Raw genomic sequence first — 26,792 nt, forward strand, 5'->3', positions numbered from 1 at the left:
CCGGTGTCCCATCCCCGGTGTCCCCATTCCCGGTGTCCCATCCCCTGTTTGTGCCGGTGCCGGTGCCAGTCCCATTCCCGGTGTCCCGTTCCCGGTGTCCCATCCCCGGTGCCCCCATCCCCGGTGTCTCATCCCTGTCCCCATCCCCGTTTGTCCCATCCCCGTTTATCCCCGGTGCCAGTCCCGTTCCCGGTACCCCATCCCCGCCCCCCCCGTTGTCCCGCCGCCCCTCCCCCCGCCCGTTGCCCCGGGCCCGTTGCCGCTCGCCCTCCGCCGTTGCCCCGCGCCCGTTGCCCGTTGCCGCCCGTTGCTCGTTGCCCCGGCCCAGGGGACGCTCCGCCACCCCCTGAGCTCCGCCCGCAACTTTCGGGCTTACCGGGGGCGGGCCCGGGGGGGTTTCCCGGGGCTCCGTCCCCTCCTCCTCCTCCCCCGGAGGGCGGTGTCGCGATTGTCGCGGTGTCCCCGTCGCCCTCCCCGGGGGCGGCGTCGCCGTCGCGGTGTCCCCGGGGGCGATGCGGGCGCTGAGGGCGCTGCGGCCCCGCAGGCTCCTGGCGATGGCGGCGGCGGCGGCGGCGGCGGCCGTGGGGACCGGGGGGGCGCGGCGGGGCCCGGTGCTGACCCCCGAGTCGATGAACCCCGCCGTTCGCCGCGTGGAGTACGCGGTGCGCGGCCCCATCGTCATCCGCGCCATGGAGATCGAGCAGGAGCTGCGCAAGGTACCGGCAGAACCGGACCGGACCGGACCGGACCGGGACAGGGCGGGGGAAGGAGCGGGGGAGCCGGGGGAATGGGACGGCACGGAGCGGAACGGGAGAGGGGGGGACCGGACCGGGACAGCCCGGCTGGGAACGGGAGATCCCGAACCGGGACAGCCCGGCCGGGAACGGGAGAGGGAGATCCCGAACCGGGACAGCCCGGTTGGGAACGGGAGAGGGAGATCCCGAACCGGGACAGCCCGGCTGGGAACGGGAGATCCCGAACCGGGACAGCCCGGACCGGGAAATACCCCCAGGAACCGGGAGAGCCCGGCCGGGACTGGGAGAAGGGGATCCCGAACCGGGAGAGTCCGGCTGGGACTGGGAGAGGGAGATCCCGAACCGGGACAGCCGGACCGGACCGGGAAATGCCCCGCAAGAACCGGACAGCCCGGCTGGGACAGGGAGAAGGTGATCCCGAACCGGGACAGCCCGGACCGGACCGGGAACTTCCCCCAAAGAACCGGGACAGCCCGGCCGGGACCGGGAGAGGGAGATTCCGAACCGGGACAGCCCGGACCGGGAAATACCCCCAGGAACCGGGAGAGCCCGGCCGGGACCGGGAAATGCCCGCAGGAACCGGGACAGCCCGGCTGGGACAGGGAGAAGGTGATCTCGAACCGGGACAGCCCGGACCGGACCGGGAAATGCCCCCAAGAACCGGGACGGCCCGGCCCGGGAGAGGGAGATCCTGAACCGGGACACGCTGTCCCGGACCGGGAACTTCCCCCAAAGAACCGGGACAGCCCGGCCGGAACTGGGAAAGGGAGATTCCGGACCGGGACAGCCCGGCTGGGAACGGGAGAATGGGATCCCGAACCGGGACAGCCCGAACCGGACCGGGAGAGGGAGATCCCGAACCGGGACAGCCCGGCTGGGAACGGGAGAGGGAGATTCCGGACCGGGACAGCCCGGACCGGACCGGGAGAGGGAGATCCCGAACCGGGACAGCCCGGCTGGGAACGGGAGAGGGAGATTCCGGACCGGGACAGCCCGGACCGGACCGGGAAATGCCCCCAAGAACCGGGACAGCCCGGCCGGGACCGGGACAACGGGATCCCGAACCGGGACACGCTGTCCCGGACCGGGAAATGCCCCCCAAGAACCGGGACAGCCCGGCCGGGACCGGGAGAGGGAGATTCCGAACTGGGACAGCCCGGACCGGACCGGGAGAGGGAGATTCCGGACCGGGACAGCCCGGCCGGGAGAGGGAGAGGGAGATTCCGAACCGGGACAGCTCGGCCGGGACCGGGAGAATGGGATCCCGGACCGGGAGAGCCCATTCAGGACCGACCGGGAAATGCCCCCCAAGAACCGGGACACTCAGTCCCGGACCGGGACAAGGCGATCCCGGGCTGGGAACTGCCCCCAGGAACCGGGATAGCCCCCCCTGGACCGGGATAACCCCGACCCCAGAACCGGGATAACCCTCCTGGGCTGGGATATCCCGACCCCAAACTGGGATAACGGCCCCTGGACCGGGATATCCCGACGCCAAACCGGGATAACAACCCCAGAACCGGGATAACCCCCCTGGACCGGGATATCCCGACCCCAAACTGGGATATCCCGACCCCAAACCGGGATATCCCGACCCCAAACCGGTATAACCCTCCCGAGCCGGGATATCCCGACCCCAAACTGGGATAACCCGACCAAAACCGGGATAAACCCACCTGGACCGGGATAACCCGACCCCAAACCGGGATAAACCCACCTGGACCGGGATATCCCGACCCCAAACTGGGATAACCCGACCAAAACCGGGATAACAACCCCAGAACCGGGATAACCCCCCCGGAATTGGGATATCCCGACCCCAAACCGGGATAACCCCCCCTGGACCGGGATATCCCGACCCCAAACCGGGATAACCCGACCCCAAACTGGGATATCCCGACCCCAAACCGGGATAACCCGACCCCAAACCGGGATAACCCGACCAAAACCGGGATAACCCGACCAAAACCGGGATATCCCCCCAGAACCGGGATAACCCCCCAGAACCGGGATAACACCCCCCCAGAACCGGGATAACCCGACCCCAAACCGGGATAACCCCCCCCCAGAACCGGGATAACCCCCCAGAACCGGGATAACCCGACCCCAAACCGGGATAAACCCCCCCTGGACCGGGATAACCCCCCTGGAATTGGGATATCCCGACCCCAAACCGGGATAAACCCCCCTGGACCGGGATAACCCCCCCCAGAACCGGGATAACCCCCCTGGACCGGGATAACCCCCCCCGGACCGGGATAACCCCCCCCGAACCGGGATAACCCAACCCCAAACCGGGATAACCCCCCCCAGAACCGGGATAACCCCCCCAGAACCGGGATATCCCGACCCCAAACTGGGATAACCCCCCCCAAACCGGGATAACCCCCCCCCAAACCGGGATATCCCGACCCCAAACCGGGATAACCCGACCCCAAACCGGGATAACAACCCCAGAACCGGGATAATCCACCCTGGACCGGGATATCCCGACCCCAAACCGGGATAACGACCCCAAACCGGGATATCCCGACCCCAAACCGGGATAACCCCCCCTGGACCGGGATATCCCGACCCCAAACCGGGATAACAACCCCAGAACCGGGATAACCCCCCTAGAACCGGGATATCCCGACCCCAAACCGGGATAACCCCCCCAGAACTGGGATAACCCGACCCCAAACCGGGATAACCCGACCCCAAACCGGGATAACTCCCCCAGAACCGGGATATCCCGACCCCAAACCGGGATAACCCCCCCTGGACCGGGATATCCCGACCCCAAACCGGGATAACCCCCCCCAAACCGGGATAACCCGACCCCAAACCGGGATAACCCGACCCCAAACCGGGATAACCCCCCAGAACCGGGACCCCCAACCCCAAACTGGGATATCCCGACCCCAAACCGGGATATCCCGATCCCAAACTGGGATATCCCGACCCCAAACCGGGATAACCCCCCCAGAACCGGGATAACCCGACCCCAAACCGGGATAACCCGACCCCAAACTGGGATAACCCCCCCCAAACCGGGATAACCCCCCCCAAACCGGGATATCCCGACCCCAAACCGGGATAACCCGACCCCAAACCGGGATAACAACCCCAGAACCGGGATAATCCCCCCTGGACCGGGATATCCCGACCCCAAACGGGGATAACAACCCCAGAACCGGGATATCCCGACCCCAAACTGGGATAACCCCCCCCTGGACCGGGATATCCCGACCAAAACCGGGATAACCCCCCCCAAACCGGGATAACCCCCCCCCAGAACCGGGATAACCCCCCTGGACCGGGATATCCCGACCCCAAACCAGGATAACCCGACCCTAAACCGGGATATCCCGACCCCAAACCGGGATAAACCCCCCCAGAACCGGGATAACCCCCCCAGAACCGGGATATCCCGACCTCAAACCGGGATAACCCCCCCCAAACCGGGATAACCCCACCCCAAACCGGGATATCCCGACCCCAAACCGGGATAACCCGACCCCAAACCGGGATAACCCCCCCCTGGACCGGGATAACCCCCCCTGGACCGGGATATCCCGACCCCAAACCGGGATAACCCCCCCCAAACCGGGATATCCCGACCCCAAACCGGGATAATCCCCCCTGGACCGGGATATCCCGACCCCAGAACCGGGATAACCCGACCCCAAACCGGGATATCCCGACCCCAAACCGGGATATCCCGACCCCAAACCGGGATATCCCGACCCCAAACTAGGATAACCCGACCAAAACCGGGATAACCCCCCTAGAACCGGGATAACCCCCCCGGAATTGGGATATCCCGACCCCAAACCGGGATAACCCCCCTTGGACCGGGATAACCCCCCCCAAACCGGGATAACCCGACCCCAAACTGGGATATCCCGACCCCAAACCGGGATAACAACCCCTGGACCGGGATATCCCGACCCCAAACCGGGATAACCCTCCTGGACCGGGATATCCCCCCCGGACCGGGATATCCCGACCAGAACCGGGATATCCCGACCCCAAACCGGGATAACCCCCCCCAAACCGGGATAACCCGACCCCAAACCGGGATAACCCGACCCCAAACCGGGATAACCCCCCCTGAATTGGGATATCCCGACCCCAAACCGGGATAACAACCCCAGAACCGGGATAACCCCCCCTGGAGCGGGATATCCCGATCCCAAACCGGGATATCCCGACCCCAAACCGGGATAACCCCCCCAGAACCGGGACCCCCAACCCCAAACCGGGATATCCCGACCCCAAACCGGGATAACCCCCCCAGAACCGGGACCCCCAACCCCAAACCGGGATAACCCCCCCCAAACTGGGATAACCCCGCCAGAACCGGGACCCCCCAACCCCAAACCGGGACCCTCCCAACCCCAAAATTGGGGGTCCAACCCCAAAATCGGGACCCCCCCAACCCCAAAATCGGGACCCTCAAAACTCAGAAACCTCCCCCGGTTAACCGGGATCCCCCCCCAAAATCGGGACCCCCCAAAATCGGGACCCCCCCAAACCGGGACCCCCCCCCAGACCCGGGTTTCCCTCCCTGCGCCCCCCCCCCCCCAAACTTGGTCCCTCCCGCCCCTTAAACACCCCAAAAATGGGATTTTTACCCCCCAAAAAAGAAGTTTTTACCCAAAAAAAGGAATTATTTTCCCACCAAAAATAAGGATTTTTATCCCCCCTCAAAAACCCGATTTTTTCCCCCAAAAAGGGACTTTATTCACCCCAAAAGTGAGATTTTTACCCCCCCAAAAAAAGGATTTTTTCCCCCAAAAAAGGAATTATTTTCCCCCAAAAGAGGGATTTTTAACCCCCCCCGAAATGCGATTTTTTTTTCCCAAAAGAGAGAAAATTTTCCCCCAAAAAAAGAAATTTTTACCCTCCAAAAAAAAAGGGAATTTTTTACCCCCAAGAAAATGAATTTTTCCCCCCAAAAAAGGAAATTTTTTCCCCCAAAATGGAAATTTTTTCCCCCTAAAAAAAAAAATTTCCCGCCAATTTTTTTTTTTTTTTACCCCCAGGACACCCCCCCCCCCCAAGTGTCCCCTCAGTGTCCCCTCAGTGTCCCCTCCCCCCCCTCAGTGTCCCCTCCCCCCCTCAGTGTCCCCTCCCCCCCCCGGGAACTTTCCCACGCCCTGGGGTGGGGGCGGGGGTCCCTTTTTGGGGGGGGGTGGGGGAGGGGTTTGGGGACACGGCGGGGGTCACTTGGGGACACGGGTGACACGGGTGACACGGGTGACAAACTCTGGGCGGTGCCACCCGGGGCAGAGTCCGAGGCGGACAAAGTCCGGCCCGACCCGGGATGGGGGTGGGGACACGGCCGCTGCCACCCTGCCCCGTGTCCCCAATGTCCCCGAGGTCCCCAAAGTCCCCAATGTCCCCAAAGTCCCCGAGGTCCCTGAAGTCCCCAAGGTCCCCGAGGTCCCCAAAGTCTTCCCGAGCCCCCCAAGGTCCCTGTCCCCAAAGTCCCCGAGGTCCCCAAGGTCCCCAAAGTCCCCCAAAATCCCCAAAGTCCCCAAAGTCCCCGAGGTCCCCGAGCTCCCCAAAGTTCCCAAAGTCCCCAAAGTCCCCGAGCCCCCCGAGGTCCCCAAAGTCCCCAAGGTCCCCAAAGTCCCCCAAAATCCCCAAAGTCCCCAAAGTCCCCAAGGTCCCCAAAGTCCCCGAGGTCCCCGAGGTCCCCAAAGTCCCCAAAGTCCCCAAGGTCCTCGAGGTCCCCAAAATCCCCAAAGTCCCCGAGGTCCCCAAAGTCCCCGAGGTCCCCAATGTCCCCAAGGTCCCCAAAGTCCCCGAGGTCCCCAAAGTCCCCAAGGTCCTCGAGGTCCCCAAAATCCCCAAAGTCCCCGAGGTCCCCAAAGTCCCCGAGGTCCCCGAGGTCCCCAAAGTCCCCAAGGTCCCCGAGGTCCCCAAAGTCCCCAAAGTCCCCAAAGTCCCCGAGGTCCCCGAGGTCCCCAAAGTCCCCAAAGTCCCCGAGGTCCCCAATGTCCCCCAAAGTCCCCAAGGTTCCCGAGGTCCCCAAGGTCCCCAAGGTCCCCAATGTCCCCGAGGTCCCCAAAGTCCCCAAGGTCCCCGAGGTCCCCAAAGTCCCCAAGGTCCCCGAGGTCCCCAGAGTCCCCGAGGTCCCCGAGCCCCCCAAGGTCCCCAAAGTCCCTGAGGTCCCCAAGGTCCCCAAAGTCCCCAAAGTCCCCGGGGTCCCCGAGGTCCCCAAAGTCCCCAAAGTCCCCGAGGTCCCCGAGGTCCCCAAAGTCCCCAAAGTCCCCGAGGTCCCCAAAGTCCCCAAAGTCCCCAAAGTCCCCAAGGTCCCCGAGGTCCCCAAGGTCCCCGAGGTCCCCAAAGTCTCCGAGGTCCCCAAAGTCCCTGAGGTCCCCGAGGTCCCCAAGGTCCCCAAAGTCCCCGAGGTCCCCAAAGTCCCCAAAGTCCCCGAGGTCCCCAAAGTCCCCGAGGTCCCCAAGGTCCCCAAGGTCCCCAAAGTCCCCAAGGTCCCCGAGGTCCCCAAAGTCCCCAAGGTCCCCAAAGTCCCCTATGTCCCCAAAGTCCCCGAGGTCCCCAAGGTCCCCAAAGTCCCCGAGGTCCCCGAGGTCCCCAAAGTCCCCGAGGTCCCCAAAGTCCCCAAAGTCCCCGAGGCCCCGAGGTCCCCGAGGTCCCCAAGGTCCCCAAAGTCCCCGAGGTCCCCAAAGTCCCCAAGGTCCCCGAGGTCCCCAAAGTCCCCGAGGTCCCCGAGGTCCCCAAAGTCCCCGAGCCCCCCAAGGTCCCTGAGGTCCCCAGAGTCCCCAAGGTCCCCAAAGTCCCCAAGGTCCCCAAAGTCCCCAAAGTCCCCAAAGTCCCCAAAGTCCCCAAGGTCCCCAAGGTCCTCGAGCCCCCCGAAGTCCCCAATGTACCCAAGGTCCCCAAGGTCCCCAAGGTCCCCGAGGTCCCCACTCCCAGGACAGGGGACATTACGGGGGTGGCGCCACCGCCCCGCTGGTGACAGGCGCGCGACAGCGGGGGTGGCCCTGGGTGGGGACAGGGCTGGGTGGGGTCAGGAGCCCTGACCTGGTTCTGTCCCTGTCCCTGTCCCCATTCCTGTCCCTGTCCCTGTCCCCATTCCTGTCCCCGTCCCTGTCCCCGTCCCTGTCCCCACCTCATTCCTGTCCCTGTCCCCCTCCCTGTCCCTGCTGTCCCCATCCCTGTCCCCTGTCCCTGTCTTTGTCCCCACCCCTTGTCCCCGTCCCTGTCCCCTCCCCACCCTTGTCCCTTGTCCCCACCCCTGTCCCTGCTGTCCCTGCTGTCCCCTTGTCTCTGTACCTTGTCCCCACCCCTCTCCCCATCCTTGTCCCCTGTCCCTTGTCCCCATCCTTGTCCCTGCTGTCCCCACCCCTGTCCCTTGTCCCCATCCCTGATCTCTGTCCCTTCCCTGTCCCCATCCCTGTCCCCTGTCCCCATCCTCTGCCCTATCCCTGCTGTCCCTGTCCCCATCCCTGTCCCCTTTGTCCCTGTTGCCACCCTGTGTCCCCATCCCTGTCCCCTTGTCCCCATCCCTGTCCCCTTGTCCCCATCCCCATCCCTGTCCCTGTCCCCTATTCCTGTCACCTTTTCCCCATCTGTCTCCACTGTCCCCATCCCTGTCCCCTTTGTCCCTGTTGCCATCCTGTGTCCCCATCCCTGTCCCCTTGTCCCCATCCCTGTCCCTGTTCCCTGTCCCCATCCTTATCCCTGCTGTCCCTGTCCCCTGTCTCTGTCCCCATCCCTGTCCCCATTCCTGTCCCCATCCCTGTCCCTGTCCCCATCCCTGTCTCTGTCCCCATCCCTGTCCCCATCCCTGTCCCCATCCCTGTCCCCATTCCTGTCCCCATCCCTGTCCCTGTCCCCATCCCTGTCCCTTGTCCCCATTCCTGTCCCCATCCCTGTCCCTTGTCCCCATCCCTGTCCCCATCCCTCTCCCCAGTGTCCCCATCCCTGTCCCCATCCCTGTCCCTGTCCCCATCGCTGTCCCCATCCCCATCCCTGTCCCCTCATCCCTGTCCCCTGTCCCTGTCCCCTCATCCCTTGTCCCCATCCCTGTCCCTATCCCCGTCCCTGTCCCCTCATCGCTGTCCCCTTGTCCCCATCCCTGTCCCCATCCCTGTCCCCATCCCTGTCCCCATCCCTAACCCCATCCCTGTCCCTGTCCCTATCCCTGTCCCCTCATCACTGTCCCCTTGTCCCCATCCCTGTCCCCATCCCTGTCCCCATCCCTATCCCCGTCCCTGCCCTGTCCCCATCCCTGTCCCTGTCCCCCTCCCTGTCCCCTCATCGCTGTCCCCTGTCCCCATCCCTGTCCCTGCTGTCCCCATCCTCATCCCCATCCCTGTCCCCATCCCTGTCCCCTCATCCCTGTCCCCTCATGTCTATCCCTGTCCCCCTGGCTGTCCCCTCATGTCTGTCCCTTGTCCCCAGGGTGTCCCCTCATGGCTGTCCCTTGTCCCCATCCCTGTCCCCCTGGCTGTCCCCTCATGTCTGTCCCTTGTCCCCAGGGTGTCCCCAAGCCCTTCACGGAGGTGATCAAGGCCAACATCGGTGACGCGCACGCCATGGGCCAGCAGCCCATCACCTTCCTGCGCCAGGTGCGGCCCTGGGGACACCGCGGGGACACCGGGGACAGCGCGGGGACAGCGCGGGGACAGCGCGGGGACACGGCGGGGACAGCGCGGGGACACGGCGGGGACAGCGCGGGGACACGGCGGGACAGGGCGGGACAGCGCGGGGACAGCGCGGGGACAGCGCGGGGACACGGCGGGACAGGGCGGGACACGGCGGGGACAGCGCGGGGACAGCGCGGGGACAGCGCGGGGACAGCGCCGGGGGACACCGCCGCCCCTCCGTGTCACCCGGCTGTCCCTGTCCCTGTCCTCCCCGGTGCCACCACCGCTGTGTCACCCGGCTGTCGCCGTCCCCATCCCTCCGGTGCCATGGCGGCGGTGTCACCCGGCTGTCCCTGTCCCCTTTCTCGGTGCCACCACCGCTTTGTCACCCGGCTGTCGCCGTCACCATCCCTCCGATGCCACCGCCGCGGTGTCACCCGGCTGTCGCCGTCCCCATCCCTCCAGTGCCACCACGGCGGTGTCACCCGGCTGTCCCTGTCCCCATCCCTCCAGTGCCACCACGGCGGTGTCACCCGGCTGTCGCCGTCACCATCCCTCCGATGCCACCGCCGCTGTGTCACCCGGCTGTCCCTGTCCCCCTCAGTGCCACCACCGCGGTGTCACCGCTGTCGCTGTCCCCTCCCGGGCAGGTGGCAGCCGTGTCACCCGGCTGTCCCTGTCCACTTTCCTGGTGCCACCGCCGCTGTGTCACCCGGCTGTCCCTGTCCCCCTCAGTGCCACTCTCGCGGTGTCACCCGGCTGTCCCTGTCCCCATCCCTCCGGTGCCACCACAGCATCACCGCTGTCCCTGTCCCTTTCCCGGTGTCACCGCTGTCCCCTCGCGGTGTCACCTCGCGGTGTCACCGCTGTCGCTGTCCCCTCGCTCAGGTGGCAGTGATGATGTCACCGCTGTCGCTGTCCCCTTTCCCTGTGTCACCGCTGTCGCTGTCCCCTCGCGGTGTCACCGCTGTCCCCTCGCGGTGTCACCGCTGTCGCTGTCCCCTCGCTCAGGTGGCAGTGGTGATGTCACCGCTGTCGCTGTCCCTTTCCCGGTGTCACCGCTGTCCCCTCGCGGTGTCACCGCTGTCCCCTCACTCAGGTGGCAATGGTGATGTCACCGCTGTCCCTTTCCCGGTGTCACCGCTGTCGCTGTCCCCTCGCTCAGGTGGCTGCAGTGGTGTCACCGCTGTCCCCTCACGGTGTCACCGCTGTCCCCTTTCCCGGTGTCACCGCTGTCCCGTTCCCGGTGTCACCGCTGTCCCCGTTCCCGGTGTCACCGCTGTCCCCTCGCGGTGTCACCGCTGTCCCCTTTCCCGGTGTCACCGCTGTCCCCTCGCGGTGTCACCGCTGTCGCTGTCCCCTCGCTCAGGTGGCAGTGGTGATGTCACCGCTGTCCCCTCGCGGTGTCACCGCTGTCCCCTCGCGGTGTCACCGCTGTCCCCTCCCCCAGGTGGCCGCGCTGTGTCTGTGCCCGGAGCTGATGAAGGACGAGTCCCTGCCCAGCGACGCCAAGGAGCGCGCCCAGCGCCTGCTGGGGGCCTGCGGGGGGCAGAGCGTGGGTGCGTGACAAAACCCCAAATACCTAAAATCCCAAAATCCCCAAAATCCCAAAATCCCAAAAATCCCAAAATCCTGAATCCCAAAATCCCAAAAATCCCATAAACATCCCACCCCATGAGCACCCAGCGCCTGCTGGGGGCCTGCGGGGGACAGAGCGTGGGTGCGTGACAAAAACCCCAAATACCTAAATCCCAAAAACCCCAAAATCCCAAAATCCCAACATCCCGAATTTCACAAACCCCAAAAATCCCACAAACCCCAAAATCCCACAAAAATCCCACAAAAATCCCACCCCATGAGCGCCCAGCGCCTGCTGGGGGCCTGCGGGGGACAGAGCGTGGGTGCGTGACAAAAACCCCAAAATCCCCAAATCCCAAAATCCCCAAAATCCCAAAATCCCAAAAATCCCAAAATCCCAAATTCCTGAATCCCCAAAACCCCACAAACCCCAAAATCCCACAAAAATCCCAAAACCCCATGAGCGCCCAGCGCCTGCTGGGGGCCTGCGGGGAGCAGAGCGTGGGTGCGTGACAAAACCCCAAAATCCCAAATTCCTGAATCCCCAAAATCCCAAAATCCCCAAAGTCCCAAAATCCCAAAATCCTGAATCCCAAAAATCCCAAATCCCACAAAAATCCCACCCCCAGGAGCGCCCAGCGCCTGCTGGCGGCCTGCGGGGGGCAGAGCGTGGGTGCGTGACCGAATCCCAAAATCCCAAAATCCTAAAATCCCAAAATCCCAAAATCCCGAATTCCTGAATCCCACAAATCCCAAAATCCCACAAAAATCCCACAAAAATCCCAAAACCCCAGGAGCGCCCAGCGCCTGCTGGGGGCCTGCGGGGGGCAGAGCGTGGGTGCGTGACAAAACCCCAAAATCCCTAAATCCCAAAAACCCCAAAATCCCAAAATCCCAAATTCCTGAATCCCCCAAATCCCAAAAATCCCACAAATCCCAAAATCCCACAAAAATCCCACAAAAATCCCACCCCATGGAGCGCCCAGCGCCTGCTGGGGGCCTGCGGGGGGCAGAGCGTGGGTGGGTGACACAAACCCCAAAATCCCCAAATCCCAACACCCCAAAATCCCCAAAATCTCGAAATCCCCAAAGTCCCAAAATCCCACAAATCCCAAAATCCCACAAAAATCCCACAAAAATCCCACCCCAGGAGCGCCCAGCGCCTGCTGGGGGCCTGCGGGGGGCAGAGCGTGGGTGCGTGACAGAATCCCCAAAATCCCAAAAATCCCAAAATCCAAAAATCCCAAAATCCAAAAATCCCAAAATCCAAAAATCCTGAATCCCCAAAGTCCCAAAATCCCCAAAATCCCAAAATCTCAACATCCCAAAATCCCAAAACTTAAAATCCCCAATCCCCAAAATCCCAAATCCCAAAACCCCAAATCCAACCAACCCCAAAATCCCAAATCCCAAATCCAACAGACTCCAAAATCCCAAATCCCAAATCCAACAGACTCCAAAATCCCAACATCCCACAAAAATCCAACACCCAACAAACCCCAAAATCCCAAAATCCCCAAATCCCAAAATCCCCAAAACCCAAAATCCCAAATCCAACAAACCCCGACATCCCAAAATTTAAAATCCGAAATCCCCAAAATCCGAAATCCCCAAAATCCCAAACCCCCAAATCCCCAAATCCCAAAATCCCCAAAATCCCAAAATCATAAAGTCCAACAGACCCCCAAATCCCAAATCAAACACCCACAACATCCCAAAAACCCCAAATCCCAAAATCCCAAATCCAACAGACTCCAAAATCCCAACATCCCACAAAAATCCAACACCCAACAAACCCCAAAATCCCAACACCCCCAAATCTCAAAATCCCCAAAACCCAAAATCCCAAATCCAACAAACCCCGACATCCCAAGATTTAAAATCCCAAATCCCCAAAATCCCAAATCCCCAAAATCCCAAAGTCACAAAATCCCAACCCCTAAAATCCCAAAATCCCCAAATCCCCAAATCCCCAAATCCCCAAATCCCAAATCCCCAAAGTCCCAAAATTATAAAGTCCAACAGACCCCCAAATCCCAAATCCAACACCCACAACATCCCAAAAACCCCAAATCCCAAATTCCAAAATCCCAAATCCAACAGACTCCAAAACCCCAACACCCCAAAACCCCTCAAACCCCCAAATCCCAAAATCCCAAATCCCAAACCCCAAAACCCCAAAATCCCAAACCCCCAAATCCCAAAAATCCCAAATCCCACAAACCCCAAAGTCCCAAAATCCCAAATCTGACCAACGCCAAAATCCCAAATCTCAAAGTCCCAAATCCCCAAAATCCCCAAATCCCAAAATCATAAAGTCCAACGAACCCCCAAATCCCAAATCCAACACCCACAACATCCCAAAAACCCCAAATCCCAAATTCCAAAATCCCAAATCCAACAGACTCCAAAATCCCAACATCCCACAAAAATCCAACACCCAACAAACCCCAAAATCCCAACACCCCCAAATCCCAAAATCCCCAAAACCCAAAATCCCAAATCCAACAAACCCCGACATCCCAAAATTTAAAATCCCAAATCCCCAAAATCCCAAACCCCCAAATCCCAATCCCCAAAAATCCCAAAGTCCCAAAGTCCCAAAATCATAAAGTCCAACAAACCCCCAATCCCAAATCCAACACCCACAACATCCCAAACCCCAAATCCCAAATTCCAAAATCCCAAATCCAACAGACTCCAAAATCCCAACATCCCACAAAACCCCAAAACCCCAAAACCCCTCAAACCCCCAAATCCCAAATCCCAAAATCCCAAACCCCAAAATCCCAAAACCCCAAACCACCAAATCCCAACATCCCAAACCCCAAAATCCCAAATCCCAACATCCCAAACCCCAAAACCCCAAAATCCCAAATCCCAAAATCCCAAAACCCCAAAATCCCACAAACCCCCAAATCCCAAATCCAACACCCAAAACCCCCAAATCCCAACGTCCCCCAAGGTCCCCAATGTCCCCAACATCCCCCAATGCCCCGTGTCCCCCAGTGTCCTGAATGTCCCCATGATGGCCCCAATGTTCCCCCAGTGTCCCCAATGTCCCCCAATATCTCCAATGTCCCCAATGTCCCCCCAGTGTCACCAATGTCCCCAAAGTCCCCAATATCCCAAATTTCCCAATGTCCCAAATGTCCCCAATGTCCCCCCAATGCCCAGTGTCCCCAACATCCCCCCACGGTCCCAATGTCCCCAATGTCCCCAAAGTCCCCAATGTCCCAAATGTCCCCAATGTTCCCCCAGTGTCCCCAATGTCCCCAATGTCCCAATGTCCCCAATGTCCCCAATGCCCTCAATGCCCAATGTCCCCAATGTCCCAATGTTCCCAATGTCCCCAATATCCCCTGATGTCTCAAATGTCCCCAATGTCCCCAATGTCCCCAGTGTCCCCAATGTCCCTACTGTCCCCAACATTCCCCCAATGTCCCCACTGTCCCAATGTCCCCACTGTCCCCAATATCCCCCCAATGTCCCCAAATGTCCTCGATGTCCCCAATGTCCCCCCAATGTCCCCATGTCCCAATGTCCCTAACATCTCCCCACTGTCCCAATGTCCCTCCAGTGTCTCCAATGTCCCCAATGTCCCCAATGTCCCTAAAGTCTGCAATGTCCCCACTGTCCCCAATGTCCCCAATGTCCCCAACATCCCCCCACTGTCCCAATGTCCCCACTGTCCCCAATATCCCCCCAATGTCCCCAATGTCCTCGATGTCCCCAGTCTCCCCCAATGTCCAATGTCCCCCGAAGTCCCCAATGTCCCCACTGTCCCCAATCTCTCCCAGTGTCCCCAATGTCTCCAATGTCCCCAATCTCCCCCAATGTCTCCAATGTCCCCGATATCCCCCCAATGCCCCCAATGTCCCCAATGTCCCCAAAGTCTCCAATATCCCAAATGTCCCAATGTCCCCAATGTCTCCAATGTCCCCAATCTCCCCCAATGTCCCCAATCTCCCCCAGTGTCCCCAATGTCCCCAATGTTCCAAATGTCCACCCAGTGTCCCGAATGCCCCCGATGTCCCCAACATCCCGCCACTGTCCCAATGTCCCCAATGTCCCCAATCTCCCGCAGTGTCCCCACCATCCCCACACTCCACGTATCCTCTGTCCCCCGCCCCATCCCGATGTCCCCAACCCCCTGGCGCGGTGTCACCACCCCAGAGCCCCAGAGGTGTCCCCCACCCCCAGACGTGTCACCCCCCCCCACCCTGCGCGGTGCCACCACCCCCAGAGGTGCCACCACCCCCCCCAGAGCGGTGCCACCACCCCCTGCGCGGTACCACCACCCCAGAGGTGTCCCCCACCCTGCGGGGTGCCACCCCCAGAGGTGCCACCCCGGTGTGGGTGACACTGTCGCGGTGTCGCTGTCGCCAGGCTCGTACAGCGCCAGCCCCGGCGTGCAGATGGTGCGGGAGAACGTGGCGCGCTACATCGAGCGCCGCGACGGCGTCCCCGCCAAGCCCGACAACATCTTCCTGTCCACCGGCGCCAGCGACGCCATCGTGGTACGGCGACAGGGTCGCGACACGGGCCACCACACCCCCTGCCCCGCCCCGCCCCCGCGACATCGCGGGGACAACGGGCGCGGTGACATCCCCCAATCCCTGCGACATCCCGGGGACAACGGGTGCGGTGACACCACCCCCAATCCCTGCGACATCCCCGCGACATCCCCGCGACATCCCCGCGACATCCCCGCGACATCCCGGGGACAACGGGTGCGGTGACACCATCCCAAATCCCTGCGACATCGCGGTGACAATGGGCGCGGTGACATCCCCCAAATCCCTGCGACATCCCGGGGACAACGGGCGCGGTGACACCACCCCAAATCCCTGCGACATCGCGGTGACAACGGGCGCGGTGACATCCCCCCAAATCCCTGCGACATCCCGGGGACAACGGGCGCGGTGACACCACCGAAATCCCTGCGACATCCCCGCGACATCCCCGCGACATCCCGGGGACAACGGGTGTGGTGCCACCCCCCTGTCCATCCCCGCGACATCCCGGGGACAACGGGTGCGGTGACACCCCCCTGTCCATCCCCGCGACATCCCGGGGACAACGGGCGCGGTGACACCACCCAAATCCCTGCGACATCCCGGGGACAACGGGCGACATCCCCGCGACATCCCGGGGACAACGGGCGCGGTGACATCCCCCAAATCCCTGCGACATCCCGGGGACACCGGGCGCGGTGCCACCCCCAATCCCCGCGACATCCCGGTGACGCCGAGCACGGTGCCATCCCCCCATTCCCGCGACATCCCGGTGACACCGAGCACGGTGCCACCCCCAACCCCCACGACAACTCGGTGACACCGGCCGCGGTGCCATCCCCCCTTCCCCATCCCCGCGACATCCCGGGGACACCGGGCGCGGTGCCACCCCCCATTCCCGTGACATCCCGGCGACACCGGGCGCGGTGCCACCCCCCATCCCCACGACATCCCGGTGACACCGAGCACGGTGCCACCCCCAACCCCCACGACAACTCGGTGACACCGGCCGCGGTGCCACCCCCCCATTTCCGCGACATCCCGGTGACACCGAGCGCGGTGCCACCCCCAACCCCCGCGACATCCCGGGGACACCGAGCGCGGTGCCACCACCCCTTCCCCATCCCCACGACATCCCGGTGACACCGGGCGCGGTGCCACCCCCCCATCCCGGTGACAACGGGCGCGGTGCCACCCCCATCCCCGCGACATCCCGGGGACACCGGGCGCGGTGCCACCCCCGGCCGTTCCCACGGCGGCGGGTGACAAAGGGACCTTTGTGTCGCTCGGGGAGGGGGCGGGGGTGGCACTCGGTGTCCCCACGCCTCCCCTGGGGACAGCGCCAGCTCCCCGCGGTGTCGCCCAGGCCCTGTGGTTGCCGTGGCGATGGTGGCGGTGTCCCCTCGCTGTCCCTCGTGTGCCACCGTCCCGTTGTCCCCGGGATGTCCCCAAGTTGCTCTGTCCCCTCATTGTCCCCACCGTCCTGTCCGTTGTCCCGTCTGTCCCCTGTGATCACCGTCCTGTCCCCTCGCTGTCCCCATGCCACCCCAACCTGTCCCCTCATTGTCCCCATGCCACCCCAACCGTGTCCCCTCATTGTCCCCATGCCACCCCAACTGTGTCCCCTCGTTGTCCCCATGCCACCCCACCCTGTCCCCTCAATGTCCCCATGATGTCCCCATGTCCTGTCCATGCTCTCTCTCTCCACCCCAGCCATGTCCCCTCATTGTCCCCTCAATGTCCTGACTGCCACCACAACCCATCCCGATTGTCCCCTCATTGTCCCCACGATGTCCCCACGATTCCCACCCCCAACCTGTCCCCCCAATGTCCCCTCAATGTCCCCTCAATGTCCCCACGATCTCCTGATTCCCACCCCACGCTGTCCCCTCAGTGTCCCCTCTCTGTCCCCTTCATGTCCCAATTCCCATCTCAACCCATCCCCTCGCTGTCCCCTCGCTGTCCCCTGTCCGTTCTCTCCCTGTACCCCACCCCACCCCGATTGTCCCCTGATTGTCCCCTCCCCAGAAAGTGCTGAAGCTGCTGTCGCGCACGGGGGTGCCGATCCCGCTCCCGCAATACCCGCTGTACTCGGCAGCACTGTCCCCTGACTGTCCCCTGACTGTCCCCTCGCTGTCCCCCATCCCATGCTCTGACTGTCCCCTCTCTGTCCCCTGACTGTCCCCTCTCTGTCCCCTCACTGTCCCCACTCTGTCCCCTCACTGTCCCCTCCCTGTCCCCCCCCAGAACATGCTGAAGCTGCCGGTGTGCGGCTCGGGCGGGTCGCGCACGGGGGTGCTGATCCCGATCCCGCTGTACCCGCTGTACTCGGCGGCGCTGTCCCCTCGCTGTCCCCTCGCTGTTCCCCACCCCACTCCGTGATTGTCCCCTCGCTGTCCCCTCACTGTCCCCTCTCTGTCCCCTCCCAGAACATGCTGAAGCTGCTGGTGTGCGGCTCGGGCTCATCGCGCACGGGGGTGCTGATCCCGATCCCGCTGTACCCGCTGTACCCGGCGGCGTTGTCCCCTGATTGTCCCCCATCCCACCCCGTGATTGTCCCCTGATTGTCCCCTGATTGTCCCCTCCCTGTCCCCTCCCAGAACATGCTGAAGCTGCCGGTGTGCGGCTCGGGCTGGTCGCGCACGGGGGTGCTGATCCCGATCCCGCAGTACCCGCTGTACCGGGCGGTGCTGTCCCCTGACTGTCCCCATGATTGTCCCCTGATTGTCCCCTGATTGTCGCCTTCCCGTGTCCCCAGAACATGCTGAAGCTGCTGGTGTGCGGCTCGGGCTCGTCGCGCACGGGGGTGCTGATCCCGATCCCGCAGTGCCCGCTGTGCCCGGCAGCGCTGTCCCCCGACTGTCCCCCACCCCATGCCCTAACTGTCCCCACTCTGTCCCCTCGCTGTCCCCTCACTGTCCCCTCCCTGTGTCCCCAGAACATGCTGAAGCTTCTGGTGTGCGGCTCGGGCGGGTCGCGCACGGGGGTGCTGATCCCGATCCCGCAGTACCGGGCGGCGCTGTCCCCCTCGCTGTCCCCTGACTGTCCCCATGATTGTCCCCTGATTGTCCCCTCACTGTCCCCTCTCTGTCACCCCCCAGAACATGCTGAAGCTGCTGGTGTGCGGCTCGGGCTGGTCGCGCACGGGGGTGCTGATCCCGATCCCGCTGTACCCGCTGTCCCCGGCAGCGCTGTCCCCTCGCTGTCCCCCACCCCATGCCCTGACTGTCCCCTCGCTGTCCCCTGACTGTCACCCCCCAGAACATGCTGAAGCTGCTGGTGTGCGGCTCGGGCTCGTCGCGCACGGGGGTGCTGATCCCGATCCCGCAGTACCCGCTGTGCCGGGCGGTGCTGTCCCCTGACTGTCCCCTCGCTGTCCCCCATCCCACTCCCTGATTGTCCCCTGACTGTCCCCTCGCTGTCCCCTGATTGTCCCCTCACTGTCCCCTCCCTGTCCCCTCCCAGAACATGCTGAAGCTGCTGGTGTGCGGCTCGGGCGGGTCGCGCACGGGGGTGCTGATCCCGATCCCGCAGTACCCGCTGTACTCGGCGGCGCTGGCCGAGCTGGACGCGGCGCAGGTGAATTATTACCTGGCCGAGGAGCGCTGCTGGGCGCTGGACGTGGCCGAGCTGCGGCGGGCGCTGGCCGAGGGCCGCCGGCGCTGCAACCCCCGGGCGCTGTGCATCATCAACCCCGGCAACCCCACCGGTAACGGGGGCCGCGGGGGGTGTGGGGGGTGTGGGGGGTGTGGGGTGTGTGGGGTGTGTGGGGTGTGTGGGGCATGAAACCTGGGATGGGGTGTGTGGGGTGTGTGGGGTGTGTGGGGTGTGTGGGGTGTGTGGGGTGAGATAACTGAGGAGGGGTCTGTGGGGTGTGTGGGGTCTGTGGGATGGGACACCTGGAATGGGATCTGTGAGGTCTGTGGGGTGAGATATCTGAGGAGGGATCTGTGGGGTGTGTGGGGTGTGTGGGGTGTGTGGGGTGAGATAACTGAGGAGGGGTCTGTGGGGTGTGTGGGATCTATGGGGTGGGACATCTGGGATGGGATCCATGGGATATCTCAGGTGGGATCCGTGGGGTATCCCGGGTGGGATCCATGGAATGGGATCCATGGGATCCGTGGACTATCCCGGTGGGATCCATGGGCTATCCCGGTGGGATCCATGGGATATCCCGGTGGGATCCATGGGCTGGGATCCATGGGCCATCCCGGTGGGATCCGTGGGCTGGGATCCGTGGGATATCCCGGTGGGATCTATGGGCTATCCCGGTGGGATCCATGGGCTGGGATCCATGGGATATCCCAGTGGGATCCATGGGCTGGGATCCATGGGCTATCCCGGTGGGATCCATGGGCTGGGATCCATGGGATATCCCAGTGGGATCCATGGGCTGGGATCCATGGGCTATCCCGGTGGGATCCATGGGCTGGGATCCATGGGCTATCCCGGTGGGATCCGTGGGCTATCCCAGTGGGATCCATGGGCCATCCCAGTGGGATCCATGGTCCATCCCGGTGGGATCCATGGGCCATCCCAGTGGGATCCATGGGCCATCCCGTTGGGATCCATGGGCCATCCCGGTGGGATGACGCCATGGGGTGGGATCTGTGGTGTGGGATCCATGGGCCATCCCGGTGGGATCCATGGGCTATCCCAGCGGGATCCATGGGCTATCCCGTTGGGATGACGCCATGGGGTGGGATCTGTGGTGTGGGATCCATGGGCCATCCCGGCGGGATCCATGGGCCATCCCGTTGGGATCCATGGCCTATCCCGGTGGGATCCATGAGCCATCCCGGTGGGATCCATGGGCTATCCCGGTGGGATCCATGGGCTATCCCAGTGGGATCCATGGGCTGGGATCCATGGGCTGGGATCCGTGGGCTATCCTGGTGGGATCCATGGGCCATCCCGGTGGGATCCATGGGCCATCCCGGCGGGATCCATGGGCCATCCCGGCGGGATCCATGGGCCATCCCGGCGGGATCCATGGGCCATCCCGGTGGGATCCATGGTGTGGGATCCATGGGCTATCCCAGTGGGATCCATGGTGTGGGATCCATGGGCCATCCCGTTGGGATCCATGGGCTATCCCGTTGGGATCCATGGGATATCCCGTTGGGATGACGCCGCGGCCGTCCCCAGGCCAGGTGCAGAGCCGCGAGTGCATCGAGCAGGTGATCAAGTTCGCCTACGAGGAGAAGCTTTTCCTGCTGGCTGACGAGGTGGGCGGGGCACTGGGAATTTGGGATGCTGGGAAAAGCCCGGAATTCCCGCTGACATCCCGGGATATCCCCTCTTTGCCACCCCCCAGGTGTACCAGGACAACATCTACGCCGAGGGCTCGGCCTTCCACTCGTTCAAGAAGGTGCTGGTGGAGCTGGGGCCGCCCTACTCGGACTCGGTGGAGCTGGCCTCCTTCCACTCCATCTCCAAGGGATTCATGGGAGAGTGAGTGCCGGGAACGCCGGGAACGCCGGGAATGCCGGGAACGCCGGGAACGGCCCCGCGGGTCCCCCTATGGATGTCGTGGATTTGGGATTGGGGTCATGGATGGGATCCATGGATGTCATGGATTTGGGATTGGACTCGGTGGAGCTGGCCTCCTTCCACTCCATCTCCAAGGGATTCATGGGAGAGTGAGTGCCGGGAACGCCGGGAATGCCGGGAACGCCGGGAATGGCCCCGCAGGTCCCGTCGGAATGGGGGGTGGGGGTGACACCGCCCCATGGATGGTCAGGAATGGGATCCATGGATGTCATGGATTTGGGATTGGACTCGGTGGAGCTGGCCTCCTTCCACTCCATCTCCAAGGGATTCATGGGAGAGTGAGTGCCGGGAACGCCGGGAACGCCGGGAATGCCGGGAATGGCCCCGCGGGTCCCCCTATGGATGTCATGGATTTGGGATTGGGGTCATGGATGGTCAGGGATGGGATCCATGGATGTCATGGATTTGGGATGGAGAGGCCACCACCCCATGGATGTCATGGATAGGGGATGGAGAGGTCACCACCCCATGGATTGTCATGGATTTGGGATTGGGATCATGGATTGCCATGGATTGGGGATGGAGGTGTCACCCCCCATGGATGTCATGGATTTGGGATTGGGGTCATGGATTGTCAGGGATGGGATCCATGGATGTCATGGATTTGGGATTGGACTCGGTGGAGCTGGCCTCCTTCCACTCCATCTCCAAGGGATTCATGGGAGAGTGAGTGCCGGGAACGCCGGGAACGCCGGGAATGCCGGGAATGGCCCCGCGGGTCCCGTCGGATGGGGGGTGGGGGTGACACCGCCCCATGGATGGTGTGGGATTGGGGTTGGGGTCATGGATTGTCATGGATTGGGGATGGAGGTGACACCGCCCCATGGATCTGCTGGGATTGGGGTCATGGATGGTCATGGATGGGATCCATGGATGTCATGGATTTGGGATGGACGTGCCACCACCACCCCATGGATCTCCTGGGATTGGGATCATGGATTGCCATGGATGTCAGGGATTGGGGATGGAGGTGCCACCACCCCATGGATGTCATGGATTTGGGATTGGGATCATGGATTGTCAGGGATTGGGGATGGAGGTGACACCGCCCCATGGATGTCATGGATTTGGGATGGAGGTGTCACCCCCCCATGGATGTCATGGATTTGGGATTGGGATCATGGATTGCCATGGATGTCATGGATTTGGGATGGAGATGACACCGCCCCATGGATGTCATGGATTTGGGATTGGGATCATGGATTGTCATGGATGGGATCCATGGGTGTCATGGATTTGGGATTGGGATCATGGATTGCCATGGATGTCATGGATTTGGGATGGAGGTGCCACCACCCCATGGATGTCATGGATTTGGGATTGGGGTCATGGATGGTCAGGGATGGGATCCATGGATGTCAGGGATTTGGGATGGAGAGGCCACCACCCCGCCATGGATGACATGGATTTGGGATTGGGGTCATGGATTGTCATGGATTGGGGATGGAGGTGCCCCCACCCCATGGATGTCATGGATTTGGGATTGGGGTCATGGATGGTCATGGATGGGATCCATGGATGTCATGGATTTGGGATGGAGGTGACACCCCCCCATGGATGTCATGGATTTGGGATGGTGGTGTCACCCCCCCATGGATGGCATGGATTTGGGATTGGGATCATGGATTGTCATGGATGGGATCCATGGATGTCATGGATTTGGGATGGAGGTGACACCCCCCCATGGATGTCATGGGATTGGGATTGAGGTGCCACCACCCCATGGATGTCATGGATTTGGGATGGAGGTGTCACTACCCCATGGATCTCCTGGGATTGGGATCATGGATTGTCAGGGATGGGATCCATGGATGTCATGGATTTGGGATGGAGGTGCCACCACCCCATGGATCTACTGGGGGATCATGGATTGTCATGGATGGGATCCAGGGATGGCATGGATTTGGGATGGAGGTGCCACCACCCCATGGATCTGCTGGGGGATCATGGATTGTCATGGATGGGATCCATGAGTGTCATGGATTGGGGATGGAGAGGCCACCACCCCCTGGATCCCCTGGATTGGGGTTGGAGGTGACATTGGATGCTCTGAGATTCCATGGGTGCCATGTTTTATCCATGGATTCCCATCCCAGAGCCCCACCCATGGGTCCTTCTCCATGGGTTCCCATCCATGGATCCCATCCATGGGTGCCTCTCCATAGGTTCCCATCCATGGATCCCATCCGTGGATCCCACCCATGGGTCCCTCTCCATGGGTTCCCATCCATGAATCCCACCCATGGGTCCCTCTCCATGGGTTCCTATCCATGGGTGCCTCTCCATGGGTTCTTATCCATGGATCCCACCCATGGGTCCTGCTCCATAGGTTCCCATCCATGGATCCCGTCCCAAATCCCCATCCATGGGTCCCATCCATGAATCCCACACACATCTCCCACCCATGGGTGCCTCTCCATGGGTTCCCATCCATGGATTCTCATCCCAAACCCCCATCCATGGGTCCTTCTCCATGGATTCCCATCCGTGGATCCTTCTCCATAGGTTCCCATCCATGGATTCCCATCCCAAATCCCCATCCCTGGATCCCACCCCGGATCCCACCCCCATCTCCCACCCATGGGTGCCTCTCCATGGATTCCCACCCTAAATCCCCATCCCAAACCCCTATCCCCGGATCCCACCCACATCTCCCACCCATGGGTGCCTCTCCATGGATTCCCATCCCAAATCCCCATCCCGGATCCCACCCACATCTCCCACCCATGGGTGCCTCTCCATGGATCCCCATCCCAAACCCCCATCCCTGGATCCCACCCACATGTCCCCTCCATGGGTGCCTCTCCATGGATCCCCACCCCAACCCCCACCCCGGATCCCGGCATTCCCGTCCCGATCCCGGCGTTCCGGGCCCGGCAGGTGCGGCCTGCGGGGCGGCTACATGGAGGTGGTGAACCTGCACCCCGAGGTGAAGGCCGAGCTCTCCAAGCTGCTGTCCGTCCGTCTGTGCCCGCCCGTGCCCGGACAGATGGTCCTGGACACCATCGTGGACCCGCCCAAGCCCGGAGAGCCCTCGTACGAGCGCTTCCAGGCGGTACGGAGGGATTGGGATGGGATTGGGATATTGTTTGGATCCATGGGATCGTTGGGATCCATGGGATTGGGGTGGGATCCATGGGATTGGGGGAGGATCCATGGGATTGGGGTGGGATGGGATCCGTGGTCATGGATCCACCCAATCCCGGAGAGCCCTCGTACGAGCGCTTCCAGGCGGTACGGAGGGATTGGGAGCATTGGGATCGTTGGGATCATTGGGATCACTGGGATCATTGGGATCCGTGGGGATCCATGGGATTGGGGTGGGATGGGATTGAGATTGGGATCGGGGTGGGATGGGATCCACGGTCATGGATCCACCCAAGCCTGGAGAGCCCTCGTACGAGCGCTTCCAGGCGGTACGGAGGGATTGGGATGGCGTTGGGATCCATGGGATCCATGGGATCACTGGGATCATTGGGATCCATGGGATTGGGGTGGGATCCATGGGATTGGGGGAGGATCCATGGGATTAGGGTGGGATGGGATCCATGGTCATGGATCCACCCAAGCCCGGAGAGCCCTCGTACGAGCGCTTCCAGGCGGTACGGAGGGATTGGGATATCGTTGGGATCGTTGGGATCATTGGGATCACTGGGATTGGGGTGGGATTGGGATCATTGGGATCATTGGGATTGGGGGGGATTGGGGTGGGATCGATGGGATTGGGATCCATGGGGTTGGGGTGGGATGGGATCCATGGTCATGGGATCCCATGGGGTTGGGATTGGGGGAGGATCCATGGGATTGGGATCATTGCGATCATTGGGATTGGGGTGGGATGGGATCCATGGGATTGGGATCCATGAGACTGGGATCCTTGGGATTGGGATGGGATCCATGTGATTGGGATCCACCCAAACCCGTCCTAGGAGCGCTTCCAGGCGGTACAGATCGGCAGTATGGGATTGGGATCCGTGGGATTGGGATCATTGGGATCATTAGGATTGGGATTGGGATCTGTGGGATTGGGATCACTGGGATCCATGGGATTGGGTTTGTGGTGGGATGGGATCCGTGGTCATGGGATCCACCCAAATTCGTCCTACGAGCGCTTCCAGGCGGTACGGCGGGATTGGGATCGTTGGGATCATTGGGATCATTGGGATTGGGATCCGTGGGGTTGGGATTGGGGGAGGATCCATGGGATTGGGGTGGGATGGGATCCATGGTCATGGATCCACCCAAGCCCGGAGAGCCCTCATACGAGCGCTTCCAGGCGGTACGGAGAGATTGGGATGGGATTGGGATCGTTGGAATCATTGGGATCACTGGGATTGGGGTGGGATTGGGGATCATTTGGATCATTGGGATTGGGGGGGATTGGGGTGGGATGGGATTGAGATTGGGATTGGGATGGGATGAGATCCATGGTCATGGATCCACCCAAGCCCGGAGAGCCCTCGTACGAGCGCTTCCAGGCGGTACGGAGGGATTGGGATGGGATTGGGATCGTTGGGATCGTTGGGATCGTTGGGATCATTGGGATTGGGATCATTGGGATCATTGGGATTGGGGGGGATTGGGGTGGGATCGATGGGATTGGGATCCATGGGGTTGGGGTGGGATCCATGGTTATGGGATCCACCCAAACCCATCCTACGAGCGCTTCCAGGCGGTACGGAGGGATTGGGATCGTTGGGATCGTTGGGATCGTTGGGACCATTGGGATCGTTGGGATCGTTGGGATCATTGGGATTGGGATCATTGGGATCCATGGGATTGGGATCCATGGGATTGGGATCCATGGGATTGGGATCATTGGGATCCATGGGATTGGGATCCATAGGATTGGGATTGGGGTGGGATGAGATTGGGATCCATGGGATTGGGATTGGGATCCATGGGATTGGGATTGGGGGGGAATCCATGGGATTGGGGTGGGATTGCAGTGGGATCCATGGGATTGGGATTGGGGTGGGATGGGATCCATGGTATTGGGATTGGGATTGGGGGGGATCCATGGGATTGGGATCCATGGGATTGGGGTGGGATTGCAGTGGGATCCATGGGATTGGGATTGGGGTGGGATGGTATCCATGGTATTGGGATTGGGATTGGGGGGGGATCCATGGGATTGGGATCCATGGGATTGGGGTGGGATCCATGGGATTGGGATCCATGGGATTGGGATTGGGGTGGGATGGGATCCATGGGATTGGGATTCGGGGGGGGATCCAGGGGATTGGGATCCATGGGATTGGGGTGGGATCCATGGGATTGGGATCCATGGGATTGGGATTGGGGTGGGATGGGATTGGGATCCATGGGATTGGGATTGGGGTGGGATGGGATTGGGATCCATGGGATTGGGGTGGGATTGCAGTGGGATCCATGGGATTTGCATTGGTGTGGGATGGGATCCATGGCATTGGGATTGGGGTAGGATTGGGATTGGGATCATTGGGATTGGGGTGGGATCCATGGGATTTGGATTGGGGTGGGATGGGATCCATGGTCATGGATCCTCCCAAACTCAGAGACCCATCCTACGAGCACTTCCAGGCAGTATGGAGCGGCGGGATTGGGATCCATGGGATTGGGATTGGGGTGGGATCCATGGGATTGGGATCAGGATGGGATTGGGATCCATGGGATTGGGGTGGGAAGGGATGGGATCCATGTGATTGGGATCCACCCAAACCCGTCCTAGGAGCACTTCCAGGCACGGCGGGATTGGGATTGGGATCACTGGGATTGGGATTGGGATCTGTGGGATTGGGATT

General features: G+C 61.9%; 1 protein-coding gene across 1 annotated transcript in view; it reads left to right on the forward strand.

Annotated features, from left to right (window-relative positions):
- Positions 1-512: 512 nt before the first annotated feature.
- Positions 513-26,792, forward strand: part of GPT (glutamic--pyruvic transaminase) — a gene marked incomplete at both ends in the record, with an annotated part of 33,348 nt that continues 7,068 nt past the window's right edge. The window contains 8 exons of the mRNA XM_084218006.1: positions 513-716; positions 9,254-9,343; positions 10,812-10,920; positions 15,329-15,459; positions 18,922-19,165; positions 20,605-20,684; positions 20,774-20,910; positions 23,890-24,064. Coding sequence (XP_084074132.1) covers positions 513-716; positions 9,254-9,343; positions 10,812-10,920; positions 15,329-15,459; positions 18,922-19,165; positions 20,605-20,684; positions 20,774-20,910; positions 23,890-24,064 — 1,170 coding nt within the window. The remainder of the gene's footprint in view (positions 717-9,253; positions 9,344-10,811; positions 10,921-15,328; positions 15,460-18,921; positions 19,166-20,604; positions 20,685-20,773; positions 20,911-23,889; positions 24,065-26,792) is intronic.

The sequence above is a fragment of the Fringilla coelebs genome, assembly GCF_963513975.1.
Source record: "Fringilla coelebs genome assembly, chromosome: 1".
NCBI lineage: Eukaryota > Metazoa > Chordata > Aves > Passeriformes > Fringillidae > Fringilla > Fringilla coelebs.